Here is a 27769-nt window from a genome sequence, read left to right as displayed (position 1 = left end):
CTCACCCCTACCCCCCAGTCATTCAACAAGAAACCTTGAAAAGGTTGAATATGTACACATTAGATATTTCTAATACATGTATCAAGTGACAATATACCTTAAATGTTACCTTCAAAAAATCTATAAATTGATAAAATGAACTGTCTCCTAATAATCTTGTTACTTCATCCACTTGCCATGCTAGCAAAAACAAGCCTATCACATTCATGCTTCTAACATAAGTGTGTGAAACTACAACCATGACATTAAATTCCTATCATTGTTTATTTCTATTTTTAATAATATGCCATTCATTTTGATAATAATACTGGGTCATTGCACAAGGGATTATTTTAAATGTAAGCGTTAGAACTTAAAAACAACTCTTGTCCTCTGCAGGCGTTAATAGTCTTTCAATATCATTTTTATAATAGAGAAGGAACATATAAACATATATAAAGCACATATGAACATGTACAGATGCAATTTTATTCACAGTTTCTCTATTGAATATAAGGTAATTTGGGAGAGTGTCACCCAAGATTAAACAGCAACATATATTACTCTAAAATGTATGTTTTACTTATAAATGAGAAACAGACACTGCTTGCCATGTATTTTCTGCAAAGTTAGGCACCTTGCTCCTAAGACAGGCAATTTTTATAGTCAGCTGTTATAAGGACTACCATAAAATGTTTTATGTTAAAACCTCTGCAGTAGATTTTTGTTTCAATAACAAAGGCCATGAAAGCTGACTCAAAAGACCTGTGGCAAGTCCAGTGATCTGGCTTATTGCAACAGTAAAGATCCAGTATATTACAGATTACAAAAAAAAAAAGAAGTTATTTATAGTTAGAAACCAAAACCACAGGGTAAAGTTCAGGGTGCTCTAGCCAACCCCATCAACACTTCAGAGTGTTTTTCAAACTGTAGTTTATCCTGTGAGGGTCATTCTAATAATGTGCTGACACAAAGGACAGACTGTTATTATGTTAAGATTTTGTTAAGATGCTTTTTCCATCCTAATGTAAAAACTGAGGAAACTTTTTAAATTGCCTTCTGCTGTGAATTTTTTTATGACTACAATCTTCCATGACTTAAGACAGCATTATCAGAATATATGGAGGCCTTTATTTCTATAAAACCTAAATGTTTGTAAGCCACTTCTTTCCCTCAAAAAAAAAAGCAAAAAAAAAAAAGCAAAAAAAAAAAAAAGCTGAGGATCCTCCATAAAGAGGTCTAAAAATGTCATCCCTTGGCTTTCATTTGCTCTTTTAATGATAGTGAATTTGTAACCAATTGCTAGAGCTCATAATATTTAAAATAATTTACAGACACAAGAAGAATAGTGGTATTTTTTCCTGCATTTTTTAGAGCATAAACACAGGAATTACGTCTTCTAAAAACCCAGATCTTCTGAAGAACACATTTCCCTGCACAATACCAGAATTTTGGGAACTCTAATTGCAACCTACTGGAACATATCCTGGAACAAACCCCCTGGGAACAGATGAAAGACACCAATCAGGCTTATCCATGCACAAGCCGTTAGGTCTGGATTCCAAGAGTGCCAAAATGGATTTTCAGGATGTATTTCTCAAGGAGAAATGACACTGGGTATAGCTGCTTTGTGGGATCATGTAACAGTTTATTTTAGCAAATTACAGTACCAGTTAAAATAGGCAGAAAATCCCATTGGGTCATAAACACTTTGATTTCAACTACTTTAAATTTAGCCATATGAAGAAACAGATGGGCAAGTAGATGCACAAATTGATTTTATTTTGTCATGGGTGAATGTAGTTCTAAGGTTCTTGCCTCCATTAATAGGCTAAATTACCTCTTCTGGTGAAATTAACTTATTTATAATTAACAGCTTGTAAAATCAGCAAGTAATTTATTATAAGAATCAGGAGTGGAACCTAAACAACAACAAAAAAGCTACCTACAGAGATTTCACTTGAGCTCTGAGATCAGCTCTGTTGACCTTTTGAGACTTTGGTTTAATAACTGAAACCCCCTTTTTTAACCAACAAATACGCTAGAATACATAATCCAGGATCAAAATTTTTTTCTCCTTGTTTTTGAGCTAAAAAAATAAGGTTCATATTTTCTAGCATTTGATTGCTTAAATTATCTTAATTATTCTCACAGCTGCTAGAATTAGGAGTAGCTCCCAAAGTATCCCCAAGAAATTCTGCCTTTTAAATAGTTTGAAAGAGATTTATGAAAGCTGTGACTTCCAACTTGGATTTACCATTCAGGACATGGAGTTCCCTGTATTCTCTGCAAAACTGTGCAGTTGACACTGTGGCAACCATGAGAATTTTCAAGTAGTGATTCAGATAAAAAAATGGATGAATAAATTTTTCTTTAAAAGACAAATATGGACTGTCTGCATATTACAAATAGAATGAACAAGATTTACATGGCTTAAGTGTGCATATCTTTCACTTGCTATAAAATGAATTTGAAACTTCCATGGGCAACATTTTACTTTTCAGAAAGATTATGCCTCCAAGTTGATAGGTATGAACTTCACTGACCTAAATTACTTTTTTTTTTCTTTTTAAAGAAATAAGCAGTTAATATGTTAATATAATATAGTTTTGCTGTATTCACAAAGTATAACACACATGCTTCAAATATTCTGTAACTTTTAGAGCTAAAGGCAAGAAAGAAAACACAGTTACTGGACAATTTTGATTATACACCTAGACTTCACAGAAATTCGAAGACTTGAGATTGCCTTTCTGTGCAAAAGGAGTCTTTCTCTACAAGTCAGTAAGATATAGCTAGGGACAATATCAATTCCCTCCTGTGATGTTTAATATAGAGGGGCATAATCCTGTCAAGTGAAATCAAACTATAGAAGAGAAAATAGGCTTATCTTTCTAAAACTTACAAAGAAGAATTTATAATTTGCCCAGTAACCACTAATTTGACCTACAAGACTTTCATAGCTTTATTATTTGAGATACCAATACAACCATTACAAGCATAGACTTGGTCTACAAATGTAACTATACTATATATACTTGACAAGTACATCACACATAACCTGCAGTAAGCACAAGACAGTGTATTTCTGTATGTAAAAGATGACTAATTTTAGTTTGAAAATACATAGTCCCAAATGTGCAAATAATATACCCTTTGTTTCACCACTGGATGTCCTGAAGAATGAAAGGTAGAATCACACAAACTATGACTTTCCAAAATCAAGCTTTACTTTCTCATATACCCTGTTGACATAGATATTCTACAGCAGAAAAGCACACATCTGCCAGACTGTTTTCAGATATCTCCTGCTAAATTTTAGTATCAGAAACTAGAAACACACATTAGGTATCATTCCACTCATATCTTTTATGAAGACGTGGTTTTGGTACATGAAAGCATCCACTTACCCTTGCCATTTGTTCTGCCAGTTGTAGTCGGCCATCTAGTTCACGTCTGATCTGGGCTGCTTGCTCATCTCCATTATCCAGCTTGGACAAAGAACAAAAAGTTAACTGTGAGAAACATGCACTATATTTTAACTTGATAGCAAGTAATGTAGTTAAAAATAGAAATTAATCACATCTCTTTAGTCTTAAATTCAGTGAAACACTAAGCAAATACATGGCTTTGAGTCTAGCAGAAATGAAAGAAATGTAGTGAACACCAGTTACCCATGGCACTCAGAACCCTCGAAGGATAGCCAGCATTCCCTTGAGTTTTTAGTACTCAGGCCAAAGAGAAGCATTATTTCCTTATGAAAAGAGCAGCTAAAAACTCTTCTCCATGAAGCAGAAAACCAGAATAATGACTGGCTTAGAAAATGTTTGTAAGGAAATTTGCTCTTTGGTGCCATGAGTTCTTGTATAGGTATTTATTAGTATTAGGAAAGAAAACTATGAGGCTGTACCTCTGCATATGCAAAGTATGGTATTGCTTCACTCACATTGCTCTTTTCCCCAAATACTGGCCAGCTTCTCACATCAAGACATACCCAATTTATGAGCCTACAGTATTTGTACACCTAGTGAACAGTTATGAGTAAATGTCTGACTTCAGTCAGGGAGGGAAAGGGGAAGGGCACATCTCAACAGCCATGTCTCAGAAGACTCCACAACTCATTTTTCACCTGTTTCCTTGTTAAGGGTGGTGTTAAGTGTAGGTGAAGTGGGGCTTCACTTCAACACACTGACTTGCATGGTCGGGTAAGAGGAAGAGCAGGGATGCATCTGGAAAAGATCAGGCATAACTTGCCTTCCTATTTGAATAAATGCCAAACAAGGACAAAGATGAAGAACCAACAGAAGGTTCTCTTTGTCTTCTCTGTTTCTAGGACTAACCACAGCCACAATGTGACACCCTCGTACGACCCCAGTGCATTTAGTATGAAGCTAAGTTCAAGGATATCTGAACTGCTCTTCATTAAAAATACTTAAATTTATTAGAGATATAAACTGTCAAGAAATGGTTCTCTAATCAAATGAGCTTCAGCTGAAGAACACACAATTAGTATAGTGAATTACTGATTACATTAGGCTGAGCTTTTTAAGACTACTATTCAGTGCATCAGACCAAATATGTAACATCATTTCCTTTACAACACTCCTCAGCTGAATTCAGTAGATCTTACTGAACCAAGGCACTCTTGAAATTAGGCATTTTTTTCTTTCGAAATCCAATATTAAAAAATGGAAAATAATTAAAAATACACTATCCTGTGCTTTCGGGTCAATATCAGCTTTATGTATAATGCAAATCTGACCACACTTAGCAACAGGATTAAAAGATTTCTACCAATAGTATGGAAGAGATGACAGAACATGCAATCTGTCACCTGTGCAATCTGGCATATCGACAGATTCTTGCAGGAACTGATCCAGACAACCAGAGTACAAGAGAAGAAAACCTGATGATATTCCCCCCCAAAAAGGCTCAAGTTTAAACTAGAGTAAAAGATGTTTCAGACTGGAAGGATCTTCCTGCAAAGTGTGCCAGTGTATCTGCTCTGGCTTGACTGTAATGGCAATGGGCAAGAGCATTCTTGATGAAAGCAAATGCTTGATGTTTTCAGAATAGAGTTTCAGTATTTCAAATAAATTAAAATAAAACTTAAAAAAAAAAAGTTATATAGCCTTAGAGATAATTTCAAAAGAAGGTAAACAAACGCCGCTTAATAAAAACATTTCTGGTTTCTGCAATGGTAGTAGTTACACATCATAGCTACTCACTGACTGCACCAACACTAGACATGTTCCCTGTGTCACATAAACCTCATATAACCAATTAGTCTGGGTTTTTTTAGCAGCAGGAGACCTTACCACAGATGACACTACAGAAACCTGCTTTCTGTACAAAGAACACCAGAACTCCTGATCAAACTAGTCCATGTTTAACCTAAATGCCTGTTTAGGCAGGGAGGGAAAGGGGAAGGGCACATCTCAACAGCCTGACTTCCCTTTTGAGAGCTGCTTAAATCAGGAGAATTCCCAAAAGAGTAAAAATATGAATAAGACAGCTGTGTCACTTGTGTCCTTTCCTTGTGCAAGGACAGTTACTTGGATTTTAAATTTCTTCAGAAAAATCTGGAGCTATAAATGATTACTACACCTGGGTGAATAAGAAGCTACTTTTTGCATAAAAAAAAGTGGTAGTGCATATTTTTTCCTCCAGTGCTGTTACATAAAAACAGCTTTCTAAAATAAATCTGCCACTTCTATACATCAAGCTATTAATTTGAAAATGTTTTTATTCATTATGCTTGAAGTTCCTTGATTTTTTTTCACTCTGCAAAGTGCAATAATTACTATTATTACCATTTTTATTAGTAGAGATGGAATGGTAACATCCTCAAATGTACAAGCTGCCCAACAGTTTGCATTACAGGATGCTTTCAGTTGCTTATATAAAGTGTCAACTTCTGAAAATCTGAAGTTTTCTACTCTAAAATTCTGCTTTAACAATTTCAACCAAAACACTCCACTGCTTCTAAAAAGACCAGGGAAGACAATAATCTACCCATAATAAGAAAAGGAGTGACCATCTTGTCAAGAAGCTCTAGCACTATCTTGCATTGAAGTAAGGATCTGAAATTTAGCAGGGCCTCATCTGTGGAAATGAGCTCAACTCTGGCCAAGCTATGAATCTCTGAAAAATTAAGTTTACATCAGCCAGGCTGCAAACAGCCACTACCAGAGGCTAAATCAGTCTCAGCATTAAGACATCTCCAGGTCATGCTGCCCTCTGTCTTACATGTGCATGGAGTCTATTCTCCTCAGATTATTTGCTTATTTAAGAAAGACTACAAAAATCACGATTCAGATCAAGAGCATGATATCTTGCTTGACAAACTGTTATTTAATTTGTGTGCCTAAGCAGCATGGAACAGAAATACATTTGAATAAATTAATGTTTACACATTTTAAAAGACTGAAAAAGACTGCATACTTTTTATTCCTATTTATATAACTTGTATAAAAACATTACAGCCTTAAAAGGCTGTAAAATGTTTGTGAAGTTTGGTGCTAAAGCAAGATAGTACACTGTAAAAAAAATCTGTTTAATGTGCAAGAGCAACTTAAGGTAAAAAAAGTACTAAATGCTGCCAAGAGGTACTGCACTAAAGTCCACAGCACTTATTTGCATTTTGCTGCATACAAAGGAGATCTGATCACCCTTTGCCCAAGAAAAAAGATCAGTTTGAGCATTAATGATTGCTGACCTTTTATAAGTTATTGTTCTTTACATTCTCAAAGACTCAGACTAAGTGATTGTTCCTCCAAGTACAGATTTTATTAATGTTGGGTTAGCTCCCCTGCAGTTTTCTAATGCACAGTAACATCAATGTGAAATTACATTTACCTGCCCACAGCAATATAAATTTCTCTGCATTTAATGACTAAATTCAGAGTACACATATCTTGGGACTTGCTGTTTTATCTGCAACACAATATCTAAAGTATTTTCACTCTGTATGACAGTAATGGTTACTTTTTCTTTTTCTTTACATCTACTTTTTGGCACATAAAACCATGTCTGGAATCTGCTGAGCTGCTAGGTTATTTGTGAGTGGCCCATGTGAGCAAAGCTGCAGGGCCCATCCCCAACCACTGTTTGACAGCCAAGACAAAAACCCTAATCACACACCAAATGGAGTAAAGGGCTTGGATTCAAAGTGTTATGACTATATAATGATGAAAAAATGGATTTCTGGAAGTAACTAATGGCATTCAGCAGCAAGGCTGGAAGGAAAAGCAATGGCCAGAGAAGTCCCAGTGCTCAATTTCAGTTGTCAAGCAAGCAAGCAGGCAGTAAGTAGGTGCAGCAAATGGAGATACTGGTATTTTTCTTTAGACCATTGTCCTTGCTATTACATTATTATCTCTGGCACTAGAAACAGGTGTTTTGCTTTAGACAGACCTGTCCCCTCTAAGACCTACAGGATTTGTTCCAGCTCTTCACACAAGTGAAGCTCCTCCAAAGGAACTGACTGGGCAGAGATTAAAGGAGTCTGCAGAGTCAAGGGTCTGCCGTGCACTGAGTGCAAATAGCCTGTGGAGATTCCCAAACTTTCCCAAGTCTGTGGACCAAGATTAGCAGCTACATACTTAAAAGTAGAAGGATCAACAACTTCCAAGTCAGACGGAAAACACTGTGCCCAACTACAGACACTTTTGGATATTAATTCAGCAGAACTTCTGAAGAACAAATTCATGGAAGAAGTACATTGCTTCCACTCCCAATGGGAGAGGAAAAAACAAAACAAAAACTTGATTAAAGGCAGGACATGTGAAGCTTTCTGAATTGCTTCTACTGGAACTTTTCATGAGCCTTCCTCCTGTTTCACAGCAAAGCAGACAGAGCTGGAAAAGAAAAGAAAATGTAGGCACTCCTTTCAGAGGAGGCTATACTGTTTAGCTTGGATTTTAAAATCTTTTCTCTTCCTTGAGTACAGAGTATACAGAGGATTAATTTAGATTCTAAAAAATTGATTTGATATTTAAAAACTCACATTCTCTTCACCCTGAAAACTCTGCCATGTGTCTTGCCGATAGTGATGCTGATGTCTGACCCTGCCTGTATGGCAGTAAAATCCTGTGGATTTCCCACAGAACTTTTCCCACAAACTTTTACAAATGAGTAACTCATTTCCTACATCTACCTCTTCCCCGCTCTGTTTTTTCCCAAGTTAACACACACAAAACCCATCAAATTGCTAGATTTGGCAAATACACTCAGATATGTATTTTAGAAAATGTGCAACACAGAATCCAAGTGAAACATAAGAGGAAGGATGTGTGAGAGAGAAAATCTGTTAATGGTTAAAATAAGGGGGAAACAAACCGCTTATTTTTTAAATATTTCTCTTGTGGAATACTAGTATACATATTATCAGCTGATTTTAAGTCAAAAGAAAAACTCAGCTACCACTGAAAGCATTTCTGCTTTCAATCTGTCTGCAGTAAGGAGACTTTTAAAAGTGAAAAGGTCCAAAGCCTGCATGAGGTGTCCTAATAATATTTCACAATGCACCATCAGGCCTCAAAGCCTTTTCTTATTGATTTTGCTCTAGCGGAGAACTAGACTGCCTTTCAGACAACTGGTCAAGCTGATCACTCCATTTCCCTGCAACACGGTGCCAGAAAAAAGCTTGAACATGAATTTGAATGAATTTGTTTTAATAGAAATTCTTACTGATTGCTGTTTTTGTTGCTTTTGTTGTTTGGTTTTTTTTGGGGGGGAGCAGCCATTTTAGAATAATAGAAACATTGAATATTGAAGGATGGAGGAGGTATAGATGAAAATAGTAAGCAATCAGCATATCACTTTCTCTGTGCCCAACATTGTGAACAAGTAATAATGCAGATAAAGAACAGAGTCAGTCAATAGTCTAATACTCTACAGTGGCTTCAGATGGATAAAAAACAAAATCCAATCAAATCAATGTTTTCAAAAGCTGTGCCTGAGCCAGGACCATCAATAACTCCATGACTCTGGTTGTTCCCCAAAGTGCATTACTCTAATGGTAGCTGTGGATCCAGAGGAAGTGAGAGGGATGTCAGAGAGCACATCCAGGCCTATTAGCATCAATTTATGGTTCTCTTCTCCAGGACCTCGTCCAAATAATTTTTAACTTTCTTCCCTCATCACTTCCTGTGACAAAATACCCTGGAAGTTCTCCAAAAGCCAGATAAGGATGCATTGCATCTATTTTAAATCTAGAACAAACTTCCCTGAGTTTCTTCTTCTTGAGTTTCTTCCCACTTTCTAGCAGTGTGGCATTTGATGAGTGAAGATACATATTCATAATGGCCACTGCCTTCATACATCTGTACACCCCAGCCATACTCCTCTCCATCAGTGTCCTTGCTTCCAGACTGAAAATTTTCAGCCCTTTCAGTCTCCCCTCAAAAGACAGATGTTCCATGATTCTCAATGCCATCCTCTAGTCCTCATTGACCTCCCCTATGGCCCTGGGATAGGGAGACCAAAACTGCATTCAGTACTTAAGTATAGACAGGAGGAAAAAGATGCTACTGTTGCATGCAGAACTAATTGTTTCATGCCAGGGAACCCTAAGAGTCATTCTTGAGCTGTAACTACCCATGCTCAGGTCAGCATCCTGTCTGTGTATTTCTCCTCATGTCTTTAGACATTAGAGCTTACTTATCTTGCAGTGCCCCATGCAGTTCTTGTCAGTTCCTTCTGGAATTCCCTGCAGTTAAAGCAACACTGGAATACCCAAATTGGTTCAGTATCATTTGAAAACTCTGAGATTTCCCCTACACTGTCTTCCTCCAGGACATTCATGAAGATGCTGAATAAAGACACAACGCTTTTTCTAAATGGACTGAATCAGGTAGAAGCCACACTTAGAACTCGGAGGGAATCAAGCAAAAGGAAAACAAAAGGAAGTTTACCCCAAACTTCCTTCTAAAATATCGAGACTGTGCCATAAAAACACTACCATCAGGCCTTGGATTATTTACTGCAGAATTGGTCATTCAGAAAAAAAGTGTCACGGGCTGATTACAAGTCAGCCCACTGGCTGTTTAAGAACAGTACTGGTTTTAAGTCAAGAAATTTCAACATTAAACTCCAGAAGTTCAGGTTTGTGGCTCAGTAGCAGACTACAGAAGAGAAAAAAATGCTAGCATAGCTCAAAAGTATCACTACAAGCAATGGAAATTTTTGCCTCTCATTCTCTTGGCATTTGTGACAATTGCACAGACCAGTAGCCAAACCCCAGGCCTGCCCTTTTTTTTTGTCAAAAGTGCAATATTCAAGACCTGCTGCTAGACAGGACAAAAACCCAAGGAAATCATGTTCTGCTGAGAGAGAAAGAAGGTTAATAATGGTAGGTTCTTGCTATTACAGATCTAATAACTCTAAGTATTATGAAGACAAATCCAAGACATTGATGCAAAGCATCATTGTTTTATTAACAGGAATGAGAAAATGAAGATCATAGTATGTAATACTGTAAACATATTTTATCCATCTGTACCTTGTTTTTCACATCCAATATTGGAATTTAGGGATTCTGTCAAGACAGAATCTACACACTCATCACAGTACTGTCTCTCACAATGTAAAAACTCTTCAGTTGCTAACTATGCAAAATGCCTTCCACCCCAGCTTTACAACTATAAAATTATAAATATCCACACACGAAAGAATTTAAATTTTACTTATGTTCCACTCAAGTCTTTGACTTGTTATTGGAATAGGTGTTCTTCCTACAGCTAGGCAGTGAAAAAAAGCTTCAAAGGTATCAAAGCTATAAAGTATCATTTAAGTCAGAAGCCTAGGGTCCCTGGATAATCAATGGAGAGGCAAAGAAGCCTTCAGAGAGTTATTAAAAGCACTTAAGCAGTTATCTACACTCCTACCATAAGTACTGCAGAGGTCCCAACACTAATGGTAATCTCTGGTAAAATTATAAAAAGATTGGGTGTTATTCTCCCTCTCAGCTTCCCCCAGATGCTACTGGAATAGATATTGGTTCTCTCCTTTAATGTTGCTTTCAGGTTCTGGCTAGGGAATACCCTCCCACATCCACCCTAACTAGGAAGCGATGGGCTTTAAAAGAGCTGTGACTCATGTCCTGATCCTCCTTAGAAAAAACTTTCCATCCTCCTTTTCTCCCACCACCTGCACAGAGATTACCATATCCAGGGCATCCCAAAGATTAGCATGCAAGCTGTGTTGGTGTACGCATATTTATGTCTTATAATACTAAATGGGCTTAGTGTTTTTTAGTATTTTCCTAAAATGATCCTTGCTTCAGAAGGAAATCCCCTCACCTTTCGTTTACCCTCCTCACTCTCCAAAAATACTATGCAGAATGTTTTCTTGCATTACTAATCACTGTTGAGATTTTCTTTGGAGTGTTGAAGCCAATGGGAATATATGCAATTAGTGCAATATATGCTAATGAGCATTGAATTAAGTAAGCAAAAACACCTGGAGTGTCATGACAGTATTTTTCTGGAAATTATGTGTGGCTGACTTAACTAGGCAGAAAACTTAAAATTCAGGCTGCCAACTCATAATTGAAGCACTGATTTACCACAAATTTAGAAAAGCTGTATTTGATGGTTTCAAAATGCACCATGAAAAAAAAACAACTCCAAACCAAAACAGCTGCATATAAACAGTTCTTTCAACTAGGCAAGATGTTTCTATTTAGTCAAAAGTCTACATTTGCACTTAAATATATACAACATCTAAGCATTTTAACAACAGGATTTTTATAAAACAGCTAATAATTTCTTCAAGAAACTCTTTAGGAAAATCACTGGTTAAAAGATATACTAAAGTTGTTTGCAAATATGATGGAAAGAAGATAGGATGGAAATTTAATCCTATTTTCTCCCTTTCTGTTCAATATTGTAGCATCAGCTGCAGAATGTTCTGTATTCCTGTCTTAATCTAGAAGTCAAGTGATACTCGTGATGTATGTAAATACCTATCCTTAAAAATAAAGATCCTGAATAGTTAAATAAGGACAAAAACATAGATGTAATCTAGAGATTAATGCATAAAAAGGTACTACAGATTGGTTAGATAGTTGTGAGGTTATTAAGATCAGTCCCCTACTTGGTAACAGTAGAAGAGTCAGCTGTGGCTATGTCGAGCCAAGTTCTGAAAACCTCCACAATTGAGATTCCACAGTTTCTCAGGCTGATTTGTTTCTTTGTTCTAGTCTATATTGAAGCTTTCTTCTAAAGATCACTCTGGTTGCAACAGTTAACTCTCCTTATACATCTGCTACTACATATAAATACTTCTGTCACCTTTGCCTTTGACTTGTCCCTTCAAGTTGCTTGTGTTAGGCTATCAGACCACTCACTCGGCTCCTCTTTGCCAGGCTACACAAGTCTAGCTCCCTCACCACTGCCAGTCAGAAGGGAAAACCAGTTTCAGTCTCCTACCTATGCTTCTTCTATTGTAGCCCAGCATTACCCCATCTGCAATTAAAGGATGCTATTGGCTCTTCCTCAACCTGGCACCCACCCTGCACAACCTTAGACCTCCACCCCCCATGCCATATCATGCCTTCAGGGCTTCAATCAGTTTGTTGTTAGCCCATATTCATGCTCAGGGTTACCTTAACCAAGGTGCAAATTCTTCTGCTTCTCCTTGATGACATTCATGAAGACTGTCAGCTTAATGATCAAGGTCACCCTTAACCATTCAGCGTGGCAGCTGCATCACTCTCCCCTTCAATTTAGTGCTGGCCACACATTTGCTGAAATACATTTTGTCTCATCATCCATGCTGTCAATAAAAATACTTAACAAACTCTGGCATACTTTGTTCCCAGATACCAACTGAGCTCTTAATCCACTGCCTACAACCCTTTCAAGCATAATGACCTAGTGAATTTTCAAGCTCTCTAATAGACAAATTGTCCAGACCATACTTCTGAACTTACAAATGGGAGTGAGGTGGATGGTAATGTTAAAAGCCCTACTGAAGAAAAGGTGCATTACCATCCACTGCTCTTCTTAATAACATAGTTAGTCATTTCATGAAAGCAGTCAGATTTGTCAGGCACAATTTGCTTTTGATATCAACATAAAACACACAATGACTACCTTTATGTATGTGAAAATGGACTGCCAAAGGTTTTGCTCCACAGTCTTTGCAGGGACTAAGGTATTGCCTATAATTCTTAAACTTTCTGTATAACAGTATGTTTTTTTCCTGAGCTCTTAAATACATTTTATTGAAAAGATTTAAAAAATTTTAATATAAGCCAGCTCCTGAGCATTCCTTTTCCACACATGGCAGCCTCTCAAGGGTCTCTGCAGAGCAATTCTTTACACAGAGAGTAAGTTCACAGCTTACCTTCTCAGCCTTCCTCCACCTCTTGAACTGTCAACTGGTGATTTCTGCAGCACAGCAGAACAGGTCACATCCCCCCCTAGATCTTCCCTGTTTCTGAGCAGCAAGTCAAATAGAACACTAATCACAACTGCTCCTTTTGCATTTGCATTTAGAAATTATCACCAACACAGTCTAGAAACTTCCTCAATTGCTTGCACAGTGTCATGTTACCCTCCCAGCAATCTGGTGGCAGAAATTTGAAATCCACCACAGAGACCCAGGCTGGACACTGGGAGACCTCTATTAATTGTGGATAGCCTCATCCTCTTTCTCAGGTATTTTTTAACTGACTTACACCACATCATTACCAATATTAATTTGCCTTCTCATACTGACCCAGAGACTGAATTTCCTTGTTTGTTGCCCAAATAGCACAGATACTATGGTGTTGACACCTCAGAAAGAACATTATTGTCTCCCTTGTAGCACTCTACAATGTCTTCTACACATGCGTTGTTTTCTCATTTAACCCTGAGCTTAGCTCCCTTCCTTCTACCAAGACTACTTTAAAATCCTCCATGTTAGTTTAGTAATTCTGTCTACAAACATTTTCTCGTCAGATTCATTCTATGATTTCAAGGTGCTAAAACCAAATCTCAAAGCCTCACTGATGACATCAACTATGAGACTGGATGTGTCACCTTGGGCCATCTTTGCTCTCAGAATCTCACAGTCATCTTTGATCTGCTCAAGTTCACGTCCCTGGTGCTCACACTGACAAGCACCAATGGTCAGTAGCTGGAAAGCTAAATAAGCCTCAGCAATCTCTCTGCAACAGCACAGATCCAGGCTAGAAGCAGGTGACAAGATATGGCCAGAGGATGGGTGCCTTTGTCCTGGGCAGGGAGGACTCATCAAGCACTAACACTTGTTGCATCCTCTTTGTGCTTTGGTCCCAGTCCCATGAATTCTTACAGGACTCAATCATCCCCCTCTGCTGCCAGAGTCCTGAAACAATTTTCTAGATTAATAATTGTAGAGAGATAAGGAGCTGTTCTGCTGCTGCTTGAAGTTTTAAGATTTCAGCTTCCACCATGCTGGAAACATGGGAAAGGGAGGAAACTACTAACATTAAACAGGTAGGAAAACACCAGCTACAGAAAGTCTGCTATCCATCTGTAAGCCACAATATTTACTCCAGTATGGTAAAACTGGAATACTGGTCAGGTAAATTTCCCTAAGGAACAATTAATGTTTCAGGCACAAAGCCATCTTCAGTCTCCTGAGGAATGACACAGTACTGGGAGAAGGCTGTGCCAGATTGGCTTGGGCCTGTTTTCACAGGACTTCTAGGAATAAACCAGATCTAGTCCCAAAACTGTGTGTCTCTTTGGAGGCTCTCTCAGGCATGGCTCACTGTTATATTTCCTCACTTATGGGCATTAGAAAAGCCTGGCACTGCATAACTGGTTAGGAAAACAATTTATTCAGAGGTGACAGAGGTAGTGACTCTTCCCTTACTTCATTTGAGAAGGGGTATTTCTTCTGTCATTGCTCAAGAGTGCCTACTATGCAACTGCTCCTTTCACCAGCAGCTAGAAGTCAACATTTCTAGTAAGTAACTAGCCTTGATTTTGTTTCAGATTTTTAATGTTTGTAGCTATAATGCCTGGAAGCCAATTTATTTATCTGTTATCTCAAGAAACAGATTCCCAAGAGGACACAAAGTACAGAAAAATCCTATTTTTACTCTTCTCCTCTTACAGTTCCCCTTCCCAGTGGGTTGCAAGCTTTTAGACTAAGGATTGCAATTATTTTTTCTTTTCTCTACTGATTCTACTGACCAAAAAAGGGTTATTTCAGTTGACCTGAGAATTTTTCATTCTTGTAGAAGAAAACTAAAATGAAGATAATCTACCTACCTATAGAAAACGATATATAGAGAAAAAGGCAATTTCTTGTAAGAACGTCAAAAGTCTGAAATGATGAAGATCTAATCACAAAGCAGAGTCTCAGCTTTGACATGAGACTGAATCTGGATGACATGAACAACTGTCTTGGAGTCTTGTAATATAAAGTATGGGAACACATGGCAGCCTAAAGAGCATCACCCTGCATGTCAGTTCTGTTGAGAATCAAACACCTTGCTAGAAGATAAAAAATAAACACACAAATCGCAGCATTTTCAAAGAGAGCTGCAGATACCCCACCCATTTTGCACACACAATTACTCTTACATAGCACAGTCTATCCTCTATTATGGCCATGTTTTGATATTTCTGTTTAAAATATGTATCTACCGTGTATAAATATTAGCCACCTCATTTACAAATCTACTTTCATTTTTCCCTTTGGCATGATTGGAGCTTAGGAACCCAAATGAACCTTGTCCCAGTCGCCAGATGCAAAGACACTTGCTCAGAACAAGGAAAAGCTAAGAGGGCTCTCCCTTGAAAAATTAAAAAACAGGTGGGAAAAAGCAGCCAAGCTTCAGAACAGATATGGAAACAAAGGCCTATTCTTTTCCTTTTCCAGCTGCTTCTGCTGGCTTGACACTGGCTGCTGAAGATACCTCACAGGATGAAAAGCCTTGCAGAGGAAGAAACCTGAATAAACATATAGATCCTTGGGCAGAAGTGACTGTTCTAAGACAGTCACTAATGCTTTCAAATGAGAGAGGGAATATTACAGAGTATTACCATGTCTTCAGCAGGTGACAAATTCATGCTAAGGGTCCCTAACTTACTCACCTTGCTCACAAGCATTAACTCAAGCTCACATATAAGTTGGGAATTGGACACGATGACAAGCTTTTTCTCATCAGCCAGGAGATGTGGCAGTAAAAATTATTTGGTTTGTATTTATTGCCTCAAGACACAGAATTTCTCCTTAAAACAAACAAACACAAACATTAAAAAAAATAATATTACAGCCTTGAAGAGAAAGATTTATTTTTATTGCTCAGTACCAAAGTAGAGGAACTTTATCGTTGGCTGCTTATATTAAACAATGAGTCAAATGCACTGGTGATGTTAATGTAAGTGCAAGTTAAATGCTGTATATATTTGGCTTTAAGTGTTGAGGAAGTTTAACTGCCTGGGATCTGAAACTCAAGAAGATATCAAAACATCATTACTTAATTCACAAAGGCTCCAAAAGAATATTTTAGGGGAAGAAACAAAGGGAAAGGTAAAAACTAGAAGTAGCTTTAAAGGGTTTGCCTTAATAAAGCACAGAACAACTTCCTAATTTCTTATGGTATGATGCCCATTTTCCTGCTGCTATTATTGTGCAGTTTTCCTGCACTTACTGAATGCCAAAGAAAGTCTCAGAAAACAAAACAGCTTGAAAGAAAGATCTGCAGCAAGTGCTGATGGTTTCAATCCACAGAGGAGGCACAAGACAGCAGGGAGACGGATAATTCTCAGCTTCTCTGCTGATTCTGTTAAGCCTCTCTTACCACTTGTGATAAGAAAGCTGATACACAGGAGAACTGGCCTAGAAGTATGCTAACTTAGAAACTACAAGTAAAGCCATGAGTCTACGAGTGCTGGTAATCAGGCTACTAGAGACCATACATGTCCAGCTTCTTCAGGAAGATGAAAAAATAAAAATAACAAACAACCACAAGAGAAGAAGCCACATATGCACAGAGAGTGCTATGATAAAAAAATCCACAGGTAAACTCTTTCTTAAAAGCAATTAAAAGTAAAAAAACTCTCTCTTGGTGTTTTTTTTTAACACTTAAACTGAACAAGTAAATCTTTGAATATTTTATGGTTTTCAGATGTCCCACTCAAGTGTTCCTTTTAAATGCAAACGTCAAAGACAATTTTTCTCAACCAATAGCTGAATGTAAAAACGCAGTACCTCAAGTACTAAAAATGCATTACTGTTGCCAACACACCATTTCTCTCTGGTATTTTATCAGTATTCCTTCAACTACACATATAAATATTTCAAAGCACTTCCCATTATGTAACTTGCAAAGCTTCTAAATGTTTTTTAGAGTCAGCTTTTAAATGTGCTAAAAAAGTAACTTGCTTCTCTGAGGATGCTTTCTTAGTTTTTCTATAATTCTTCTACCATTAGAGTAAATGAGAACAAATCAACAATCCTTGGGGCAATCAAGAGATTTTTTTCCAAAGACAGAAAAAACCACTTGTTTACAGGAGCAAAACCTTTTTTTTTTTTTTTTTTTTAACTTTAAAAATACCATTCCTGTTTTAACAGAACTCAATCACTTGAGGGTTCCAAGACTTCCCTTTTCACCAGAACTCACAATATTAAGTTGAAACTCCCAACTGCCCTGCTCAGCACTGCTCAGCTCCCACAGTCTCATTACAGAAGTCATCTTAGGAGGTGTATTTGACAGTGCAGCAGCACTACTTTCCAAAGCACTGAAACTCTTGGGTTGAGCAAAACCTCTCCAGATCCCCCAAGTGGAGGCAAAAGAGTAATGAGAAAAAATATCTAAAACCCACCATGTTGAAATAACTTCCTATTGAACACTTATGTGATGACATTGAGAGACATCTCATAAAAGAGAGAGAACAGCTAAAATATTGTGAGAAATGACAAATTATTTCTCCACTGAAATATCTGATTTGCAATTTACTGATCTCACTCAAGAACAGACAGTGGCCTTGAAGAACAGGGAAAAATCAATCAGAAAACAGATTTTTTGTGAGGAGGTGAGTATGGGAGATTTATTCCAGTATTTACAGATACCAGAAACCAAAGGAATTCATGTGTGAGCAAGCCTGAATTGTGAGGATTTGAACATTTCCATCAAAGCCATGAAGCACTCTTCACATTCACAGATATGTCAGAGTTTTAAAACTCTGACCTGTTCTCCATTGCTGCATCATGACTGGGTGCAGAAATTTTCTAGACTCCCATTTATCATATAAAAATGCAGTCAACACTGGAATGCTAACTCTACAGCCTCCCACAGACCCATAAAAAGACTGCTTTTCTTCTTCCTGGAGATCTCATGTAGCACTGCAGTGCTTTCTGTCCAAAAAGATCCTAGAGAACTTTTCCCTTCACTGATGCCCCACCTGCCATCTACTCTGCAGTATCTGCAAAACTGCCTCTTATCTAGAGAGCAAATAAACCCTGCCCATTGCAGGGCCATGCACTGCCTACCCAGCAGTGATGTCTAACCAGGTAAGACCTGAAGGTAGCTCATCTCCCAAACAAAGCAGGTGATCAGCACAATGTTTTGTTTCTTTGTTTGTAAAGCATAGGAGTAAGAATACCCTGGGCTGGGCAAAAGCACATTTTCAGCCCAGAAGGATGTTTAAGACGTCAGTGTATGTCTCATCTGACACCAGATGAAAACTGGAAAATACAGCAATGGACCTTGCCAACATTTTTCAGAGGTTACTTTGTTGGATCAGGTGTAATTTATCATGAAATAAATAACAAGTCATTGGTGACCATCAGAAAAACACTGGTTTAGTTGAAGCCTTAAACACACATTCTACCATTTTCTGGAGCCAGTATGTTTTCTTTTGACTAAAAGGACATAAATATACATATTGCATAACAGTATGTGGTCTATACTTTAGAGCCCAACCCATTTTTTTTTCCTGTGCCTTGTCTCAAGTTACAGAATTAATGAATCTGTTTAGGTTTTGGTCTATAGACTAATGAGAATCTTATCACTTATTTAATTGCTTCAAGATTATCAATTCTAAGTTGAAACTTTCTGTACATTATTCTTCGTTCTTCATACAGTTGCATAGTTGCAGTTGTATAATATGCAGAACTGCATAGTTGCATATGCAGCTGCATATAGAGTTCCTAAAACTCTATATGAATGTGAATGTTTCTAAGAAAAATATCCAGAACTGTGGGAAATCCTGTGATCTGTAGCATTACTGCACTACTTTTTACGATTTTACTGAGGAAAGGGATCAGAACGAAAAAATTAAAACCTCATAAAGGCCTTTTTGCAAATTAAATTGCCCTTAATTTGACTTATTTCCAACCCTGCATAATTACCTGGACTTCAATAAAGTGCTGAGTGAAAGAGTTCAATTTGCACAGAGCACCATAAGCAGACTTCAGTTCAGGAAAAATTCTTGGTAGAGAATATTCTCAGAATGCAAACCACAAAAATGTATTATGGAAGATACAAAATAGTCCATCATTCTGAATATTAGACACTTATACAAAGAGTTCCCTGTTCTGAAAGATAAATATAATAAATGATGTGAATCAGACTCTGAGATACCAGGCTTTTAAACAGAAAACTGTATCTTGCAGTAAAGTACCATCTACAGCTATTTCCAGAAGAATTAGTTTGTGGCAATTCCCAAAAAGTTGACAGTAGAAGACTGTCTGTATTATCACAAATAATTCTTAAAAATTGTCACATTATTCTCAAGATTATTTATGACCTGTCAGAAAACAGAATGAGACTTCACTATTCTCTCACTATGAAAATAAGTGTAGTTTTCTACTCCCCACACCCAAGACAAAAGGTTTTGATCAATAAACAAGTGAACCTTATAAAGGTGCTTTCAAACTAAAATAAAATCTGTGTGGAGTTATGGTTTACCTGGTACAAAAATTCAGGTGGTGGTGCAGTAGTGTAGTAACAGTGCATGACCACATCAGTTTGAATTTGACTTTCAGTTTGACTTTCTGCAAAGTTATCCTCTACATCAGTGAATAATTAAAAAAATAAAAAATAAAAAATAAAAAGATTAATTCATATTTGATCTCTGTAAATCAAAGAAACAGTAACAATACATTGTGGCTCAGCATCTCAAAAGCAGGTCAAGGAGCATGTTGGGTCTCAGCCAACTGGCAATCATTTCTTTATCATAAAACAACACTCAAGGCAACACAATGTAAATAAAAGTCAGGTAAAAGTATTAGCAGTTATATAACTAAATTTTTAAAGCATGAAGAGATATAGGTGGTTGGCAGCAGTCACTGGCCTTGCTCTAAATTGTAAAGTTTAAACAAGAACATAAAAGTCTTCAGAATCCTAATGTAAATTTCCTACCAATGTTCACTAGCAAACTATAAGCTTAGGTATTTAGGATATGTTAAAAGACTGTGAAAAAAAGTTATTATTCAAAGAAAAAGGCACAAAATTTCCATTGCTATGTGTCCTGTAGCTAGTCTATTACTATCTACTTTTGAGTTCTTGGGCTGATTGAATGAACACCATTTCTCACTGCTGTCACACAAAGGATGGAGTCTGGCAACCTGTTGGATCCAGAGTAGCTCATACCCTCACAAAATTGTCTGATGAGCTGCTGGAAGATACCAAGGGGACTAAAGGTTGGAGGGAACACTCCATTCAGAACAGGCTGGGGATCAAAAGCTGATGAAAACCAGCAAAAAGTTTGTAAGTGCAGAGAAAGTCACAAAAAGGAGGCTGGCAGAGAGTAGTTACAAATAGCACTCTTGTCTGCTTAGCAGACCTGTAGGTGCAAGGTACTTCACTCTTAGCATCAACAGTGTAAGACATTTTTCTGCTTCCTTTTTCCAAAGGGCTGGAAGAAACAAAACAAATGAAACAGAAGGAAAATGAAAAGGGAAAAGGAAGGGAAAAGGAAGGGAAAAGGAAGGGAAAAGGAAGGGAAAAGGAAGGGAAAAGGAAGGGAAAAGGAAGGGAAAAGGAAGGGAAAAGGAAGGGAAAAGGAAGGGAAAAGGAAGGGAAAAGGAAGGGAAAAGGAAGGGAAAAGGAAGGGAAAAGGAAGGGAAAAGGAAGGGAAAAGGAAGGGAAAAGGAAGGGAAAAGGAAGGGAAAAGGAAGGGAAAAGGAAGGGAAAAGGAAGGGAAAAGGAAGGGAAAAGGAAGGGAAAAGGAAGGGAAAAGGAAGGGAAAAGGAAGGGAAAGGAAGGAAAAGGAAGGAAAAGGAAGGAAAAGGAAGGAAAAGAAAGGAAAAAGAAAGGAAAAAGAAAGGAAAAAGAAAGGAAAAAGAAAGGAAAAAGAAAGGAAAAAGAAAGGAAAAAGAAAGAAAAAAGAAAGAAAAAAGAAAGAAAAATTAAAAAAGAAAAGGAAAAAAGAAAAGAGAAAAAAGAAAGAGAAAAGGAAAAAAGAGAAAAGAAAAGGAAAAAAGAGAAAAGAAAAGGAAAAAAGAGAAGAGAAAAAGAAAAAAGAGAAAAAGAAGAAAAAAGAAAGAAAAAAAGAGAAAAAGAAGAAAAAAGAAAGAAAAAAAAAAGGGAAAGAAGAAAGTTTTCTGCACAAATTATAAATGTGCAGATTTTCTGTTTAAGAGCAGCTGTTTATCAGAGCTGCAAAATATACAGAATTTCATATATCTGATTCTCTGCTAGAAGCACAGGCTAGAAGCCAGTCCAGCAAAACCTCCATCAAAAATACAATTTTAACATCTGTTTGGATTTTCACTTATCTCACTGCTCCCAGACACTATTAATTATCATTATCTGTAAGTCTGTAGTATTTTAAAGCGCAGTAGCAAAGAGAAATGAAAGTGAGCACTTTCATATGATGAGAGATAGAGACTTCTAGTGCAGAATGAAAATTTCTGGTACTGACTGAAATCCAAGTCCAGCTTCATCTCAGCCTCTGTAAATATACTGTCAATAGAAAGGAATATGATTCAGCCTAAAGTAAAACATTTCTTAAACTTTAATAAGAAATAAGGGGTTTTGCCAAAGGAGAAAAGGCATTACATTATCAGAGGCTGGTTGCTGTCTGCAATATACTTCCTGGGAAGTCTGTGATTGTTGTCTCTTTCTTTCCAGCAGACTTTTCATCATATGTTTGGTGCATTATGTGCTTGACTGGACTGCAGGAACAGAATATGAAACATACAGTTGGTAGCAACTCTGTTGGAGTATATAATGAAAGTTTTTGCTTTAGCCAAGTAATCTCATCCTTGCCTCATAAAAATAAAATTTTCAGAAAGTTAGAACCCCAAACAAGAAGTTTTGAAGCCTTTCCCTCTCCACTCTTTCCAGTTTGAAATACATATGTGATCCTCTATCTGCTACAGATATCCATTTCAGTCTCTATGTAAGTCATGGACAAAAAAGAGAATGAAAATTGTTGGTATTTGCCAACTAGTTTTGGTCCATTGATATTCCCACCAATAAGAACAAAAGAAGCCTTCTAACATACAGATACAAGAACCTAGTGGACTGTATCACTAGAACCACTTCTAGACCAAGGGTAAAATTTTTTTACTTTCTAAAACCTCTATGGTCACATTTGTTTGTGTTACTCTAGGACTATGCAGACCTAACAGCAGATTTTGACCATTCATAGGGAAATATAAGTAAGATTTAGCAGCCATCAGACACTGCAGGGGGGAGGAAACCATACTATATAGGTAACAGGTTATCCACTTTCAGGGAAAATATATTATTTTTTTTTCATGTCTTCATGTACTGGAACAGGTTGCCCAGAGAGCTTGTACAGTGTACAAGCTTGGAGTTTTTAAGACCTAACTAGTCAAAGCCCTCAGTAACCTGCCCTGTAGTCACAGGTGACTCTGCTTTGGGCAGCAGGTTGAACTAAAAAAAAAGAAAATTTTTCCATCTCTTTCCACTCAAATCTCTTTCCACCCTGTTGGTAAACAGCTCACAGTGAAAACAGAAGTCCTCATACTTTGATACAGAATGAAATACTACACTCATTACAGAAGTTGCATCTATGATGTTTCAAGCACAGAACCATTATGTGATTCCATGCCACACTAATCCATAAATGAAACAGGCAACAATGTCCAAGATTCCACTTTGTTCCCATATACTGTTCCATAACTACAAGTAAACCTTCAGCATTTTACATGAAAACCAGCTTGGCTGTAGGTCTGGGGTACTGTTTTATAGACAGTGTAGAAAGATGTGTGAAGTACATCATACCTTGCTTTCTTCAGGTTTTTCCTCCTTAATTAATCACTAATTTCTATTTGCATCGCTATGAAGACTGGCCAGATAAAATATTTTTCCATACCATTTACACTTCTGATTAGCAATAAATTATAGGTATAAATCCAAATACCACTGCTGAATAAATTGTCTTGGCTTCAATAATTTATGGGGACCATCACTTTTATACAACAAAGCAAAAATGTGCAAATAAGTTTCACAGATGGTGTTTGAAATGAAGCACAGAGAGTCCTAACATACTGACCTTCCTCAACATTGGGTGGTCAAGAGCAACCTGAACTCAATCACCTGTCACCTATCTATTTATGGCAGCAAATTTCTTTTAAAGATGTACACACATACACATAACTACATATGTACATACGTATGTAACTTATAGAAAAGTCTGAAGGTTTATATTGTGTAGAATATTCTGCAGAATCACATCACTGGAGCTGTGACACTATAAAATGTCTGAGGAGATCCCTGTAGTGCAAGTATCATATAATCTGGCATCCTCTTTTTGCCAAGTGCTCTCCAGCGACCAAATGACACAAAGATTCCTTGCTGAGGAACTCAGACTGTGGAGATGTGCTTCAAACTGAAAGCTCCTGTACACCTGACCTGCTGCCAGGGGAAAGATATTCTGGAAACAACAGAACTGAGTGACACCAATACTTACTTGGCAGGCATTATAAATCAACTGGTGTTCCAATTTTTTGATTCCTAGAATCTGCTGAAACATTTCATAAAGCTGTTCCTTGCTCAAAATCAGCTCCGATACAGCACTTAAGGACATTCTATTTGGCTGTTTGCAAAAGTCCTCTTCTCCCCTGTATATGGCATCATATTTGGCTAGCCAAGAACTTAGCACAGTCTCTTTGCTTAATCCATCAATTTCTGGCAAACTTCGGACTCTTTTTTCTATGTTTTTCTTAAAAACATCTCTAAAGTCACTTGCAGAACATCCTCCACTGTAGACCATTCTTGCAACCCGGTCACTCTTGAGAAATACCTTTTAAAAGAAAAAAAAAAGATCAGAAAAAGCACGTGTACAAGCAAAAAATCACCATATAAAATGATCACAAACTAGTATTTTGCTGCTAAGATGTCTGTATAAGAAAGAGAGATACAGGACAAGTTTGCTATATTTTTCAAAAAACAAGTGGCCATGTTGAAAAAGTAAGTTTCTGCATGGAATAGGTATTAAACTAAGTAGCTCTTTAAGTATTTATGCATGAATTTATAACAGCTAAACTTGAATGAAGTTTGAATTGACAGCAGCTAATTTAAAACTTACCTACAAAATTTAATTAATCTTTTCACCATGAAAACCAGAGAAATCTAAAGTTACTTTCAAGTAACTCCTGGATAAGCCACAGTTTCTGAAAACTCAGGACTGTGACTGAAAACATGATCTTTAAGTCAGCCAAGAAGCTCATAGAAGAGGGCACAAAAATCCAGTGGGAAAAAAGTAATAAAGAAATTCTAAAATCAGTAGTAGCAAAAGCCAGAAGAACATGACTGGCTCTACAATGGTAGATACCATACTGGGATTCCCTGTATAAAAAAAACAATCAAAAGCCAACACAAAAGAAACCACCCCAAGTACAAATACTCAAAGATTTGACAGGAAAATTACAGCATACAAACCAATTAAATCAGCATGAATATTCTGTAAGAACTGTTCAGTTCAGTGAACTGTTCAGTGTTTGAGGATGGCTGCATTCATCTTTCCAGCCACTGTGTGTAATCAGCTCATTTCTAGCAGCAAGTTGCATGTAACTGTTAATCTACAAAATCCAACCAACAAAAATATGACCACTGCAGCATGATCAGCCATGTATGTAAAGAACTGACATGTGCCTTGGACAAAGAATAAAGTGCATCATCCCACTGAATGGGTGTCTCAGGAAGAATCACCTGGCCTTGAGTAGTAGAGGGAGATTGGTTGGGTGCCAATCTCAGGCTTAGCTGCTGGGAGACTGGTTAGGTGACACACCAAGACCCCAAACAGAGCTGAAATGCAAAGAACAGATGTGATATCACTTAGTCTAAATGGATTTCCTATCCATCATCTTTCTGACAGTTACCTTTCTTCAAAGAGATGCTATGAAGTGGAAGAGGAGGTAATTATGCACTTTCAGTTAGTTGTGTTAGTCACCACAAGATAAGAAAACACAATGAATGGAGAAGATAACGTAGGAGAGCTCTGACTTTGTATAATTATCAGATATTGGAAGATGGTGCACACAACAGAACTTAAAAAACTACTTGTGCAGCACTTGGAAAATACAAAATGGAAAAGGAGCAGAAGATATGAAATAGCTGACCAGTGAGCAATACACAGGTGGAAACAGATCAAGAAAAATATACTCTAAAAGTTCCAGTACTTGTTGATGCATGTTTCCCTGCAGCATATTTCAAAATGCAGTTACTTACAAAATGTCTTTCAATAGATATCCTTATTGATACTGTACTGAAGGCTGCAGATTAAGCCTAAGCTACTTGCCCAAACACATTATTCAAAAAACCCATCACCAATACCTGCTAAAAACATTTTACTCTAACTGTACCACAATGGATTTTTTTTATTGTAGTAAAGTTTATCAACACTAACAGGTAAAAATATGTTAACCCTTTCCTTGTTTTAACAGTCTGCAATTACAATTGATTCATTCCTGGAACAGCTTCACTGGAAAGCAAACAAAAATATTTAAGAAAAGATTACTTCTAACTTTGTACTGTTCATAAACAACATTAAATCTTCCATCCAAATACACACTGTAAGATCATAGGATTTATCATCCGCCTTTCACTACCTTCTTTCAGTCATATTACTTACAACCATTAATCCAGAATGCAGGGGCTGAAAAGCTACTAGCACTTCCCTTGACTTTTGAAACAGACAAATTCAAAATTTATTTGATTTTGAAGATGATTTTCCAGGAGACTGCAGAAAATTTTTTTTCAACACCCATGGAAGTGGAGCACTGTTGTAACACTTGGCATTCTCAACACTGACATGAAGATGGCAGGCTCATGTTGAGCAAAACAACAGGTATGTGGCAAAGACAAAATGCAATTTGCATGTATCCCTGATGTTAAAATGTTCATCCCTGAAGTGTTTCAGGTCACAAATCACATTTTTATGAAATTTGCAAAAATCATTCCAAAGGATTTTTTTTACAAAAGATATGGTGGATGCTAAAGGAAAGTAATAAAAAAAATATATATAGTAATCAAATATATAATTCTATATATAGAAAAAATCATGGTTGGTTCTGAAAAGGAATCCTTTGGATCTAGAGCTCGTATTTTACTACTCCTTTTTGAGCATCAATTTACCAAATTTTTTTCTGAGGCAAAAAAATGTTTCATCTTTAAAATGAACTATTTCTATTGTAGATGATTAAAAAGTAATAATAACATTTGAACAGAAAGACTCAATTTTCAAGACTTTATTTGCAACAGAAAATCACAAGGGAATGGAAATTCAGTTGAGAGAGTACCATATGGGCCTCAGATTTGACACAGTAAGATGCATTAGAAAGCTATTAAATGTCTCATTATTCCTGTTCCTGAAAGACATATGGTACACTTCACATCAAATGCAAAATCCTTTGCTTCAGTTATATTTCTTGAGATTTTTCTCCTTAGTTTCAAAGCTTTTCAGAGCTGTTTTATGGCTGCTTTAAAAAAAAATAAATAGAAGTTTATGGGAATCTCTACTATATGGAGAAAAAAACCCCTACTGTTTTCAGGGCATTGGAGTTCTTGTTTCCACCCCTGTTCTAAGTAAGCCCATCTGGCTGAGGATCTGTGGGTTCACAGTTTAGGGATACATGCATGGATTTATAACACTGGTGGTATTTTCTTACTAGCATTAATTTTAACAATGAAATACCTAAATTTTGTAGAAGTCATAACATAGCCTGCCACTTTTCTTCAGTGTGGATTAGGTGCACAGCCTGAGCATCCCTATTAGGGAAAATAATTGTGCTGCTATGTATTCTTAAAGAAAAATATTAATTAATTACATTTGCTAAATTGTCTCTTATTCCCTCTTATTCCCTTTATTTCTGTATTTCAACTGTCTGTATCATAAGACTTTGTTCTAATTAAATACTCATTCAAAACCCTCCAGTGTTAAAAGTTAACTCTCTCAACACTAGGGGAAAACTAGAGAAAAAGGTCTGAATGTAAAATAAAAAGCTACTTTTCACTCTGGCAACAAAGAAATCTCTTTCTACAAGGAACTAGATCTGGCATGTGATTGTTTGGAAATCCTCATTTAGAAACAATTTGACATGAGTCAAAGTTTTTTGTGAAGTATTTCTGGCTTCTAACAAATTTTCTGGACATCCTCAAAAAATCCCGTAGTGATGTTCTTCATCAGTTATCATTTGAACTTTTAGTGTTGTTATTATTGGTTACTTAAATCTAAGTCAACATCAACTCTTCATCTATCAAACATCAAAAAGAAACACCCTATTAACACCTAGAGTCCATTCAGGAAATAGTATTGGAAGACAGGCTTTGATAGGTGAAATATATTCATTTTGATAAATTTTTCTATTCACATTATTTAAA

General features: G+C 36.9%; 1 protein-coding gene across 1 annotated transcript in view; it reads right to left on the bottom strand.

Annotated features, from left to right (window-relative positions):
* The window catches only part of CADPS2 (calcium dependent secretion activator 2), a 277107-nt gene that overhangs the window by 164935 nt on the left and 84403 nt on the right, over positions 1 to 27769 (bottom strand). Inside the window, exons 3-4 of the mRNA XM_030447170.1 lie at positions 23859 to 24191; positions 3390 to 3470 (exon numbers count right to left, since the gene is read on the bottom strand). Of these exons, the coding sequence (XP_030303030.1) occupies positions 3390 to 3470; positions 23859 to 24191 (414 nt within the window). The remainder of the gene's footprint in view (positions 1 to 3389; positions 3471 to 23858; positions 24192 to 27769) is intronic.

The sequence above is a fragment of the Calypte anna genome, chromosome 1 (genome assembly GCF_003957555.1).
Source record: "Calypte anna isolate BGI_N300 chromosome 1, bCalAnn1_v1.p, whole genome shotgun sequence".
Taxonomy (NCBI): Eukaryota; Metazoa; Chordata; class Aves; order Apodiformes; family Trochilidae; genus Calypte; species Calypte anna.
This window is presented reverse-complemented; position numbering and strand designations above follow the sequence as displayed.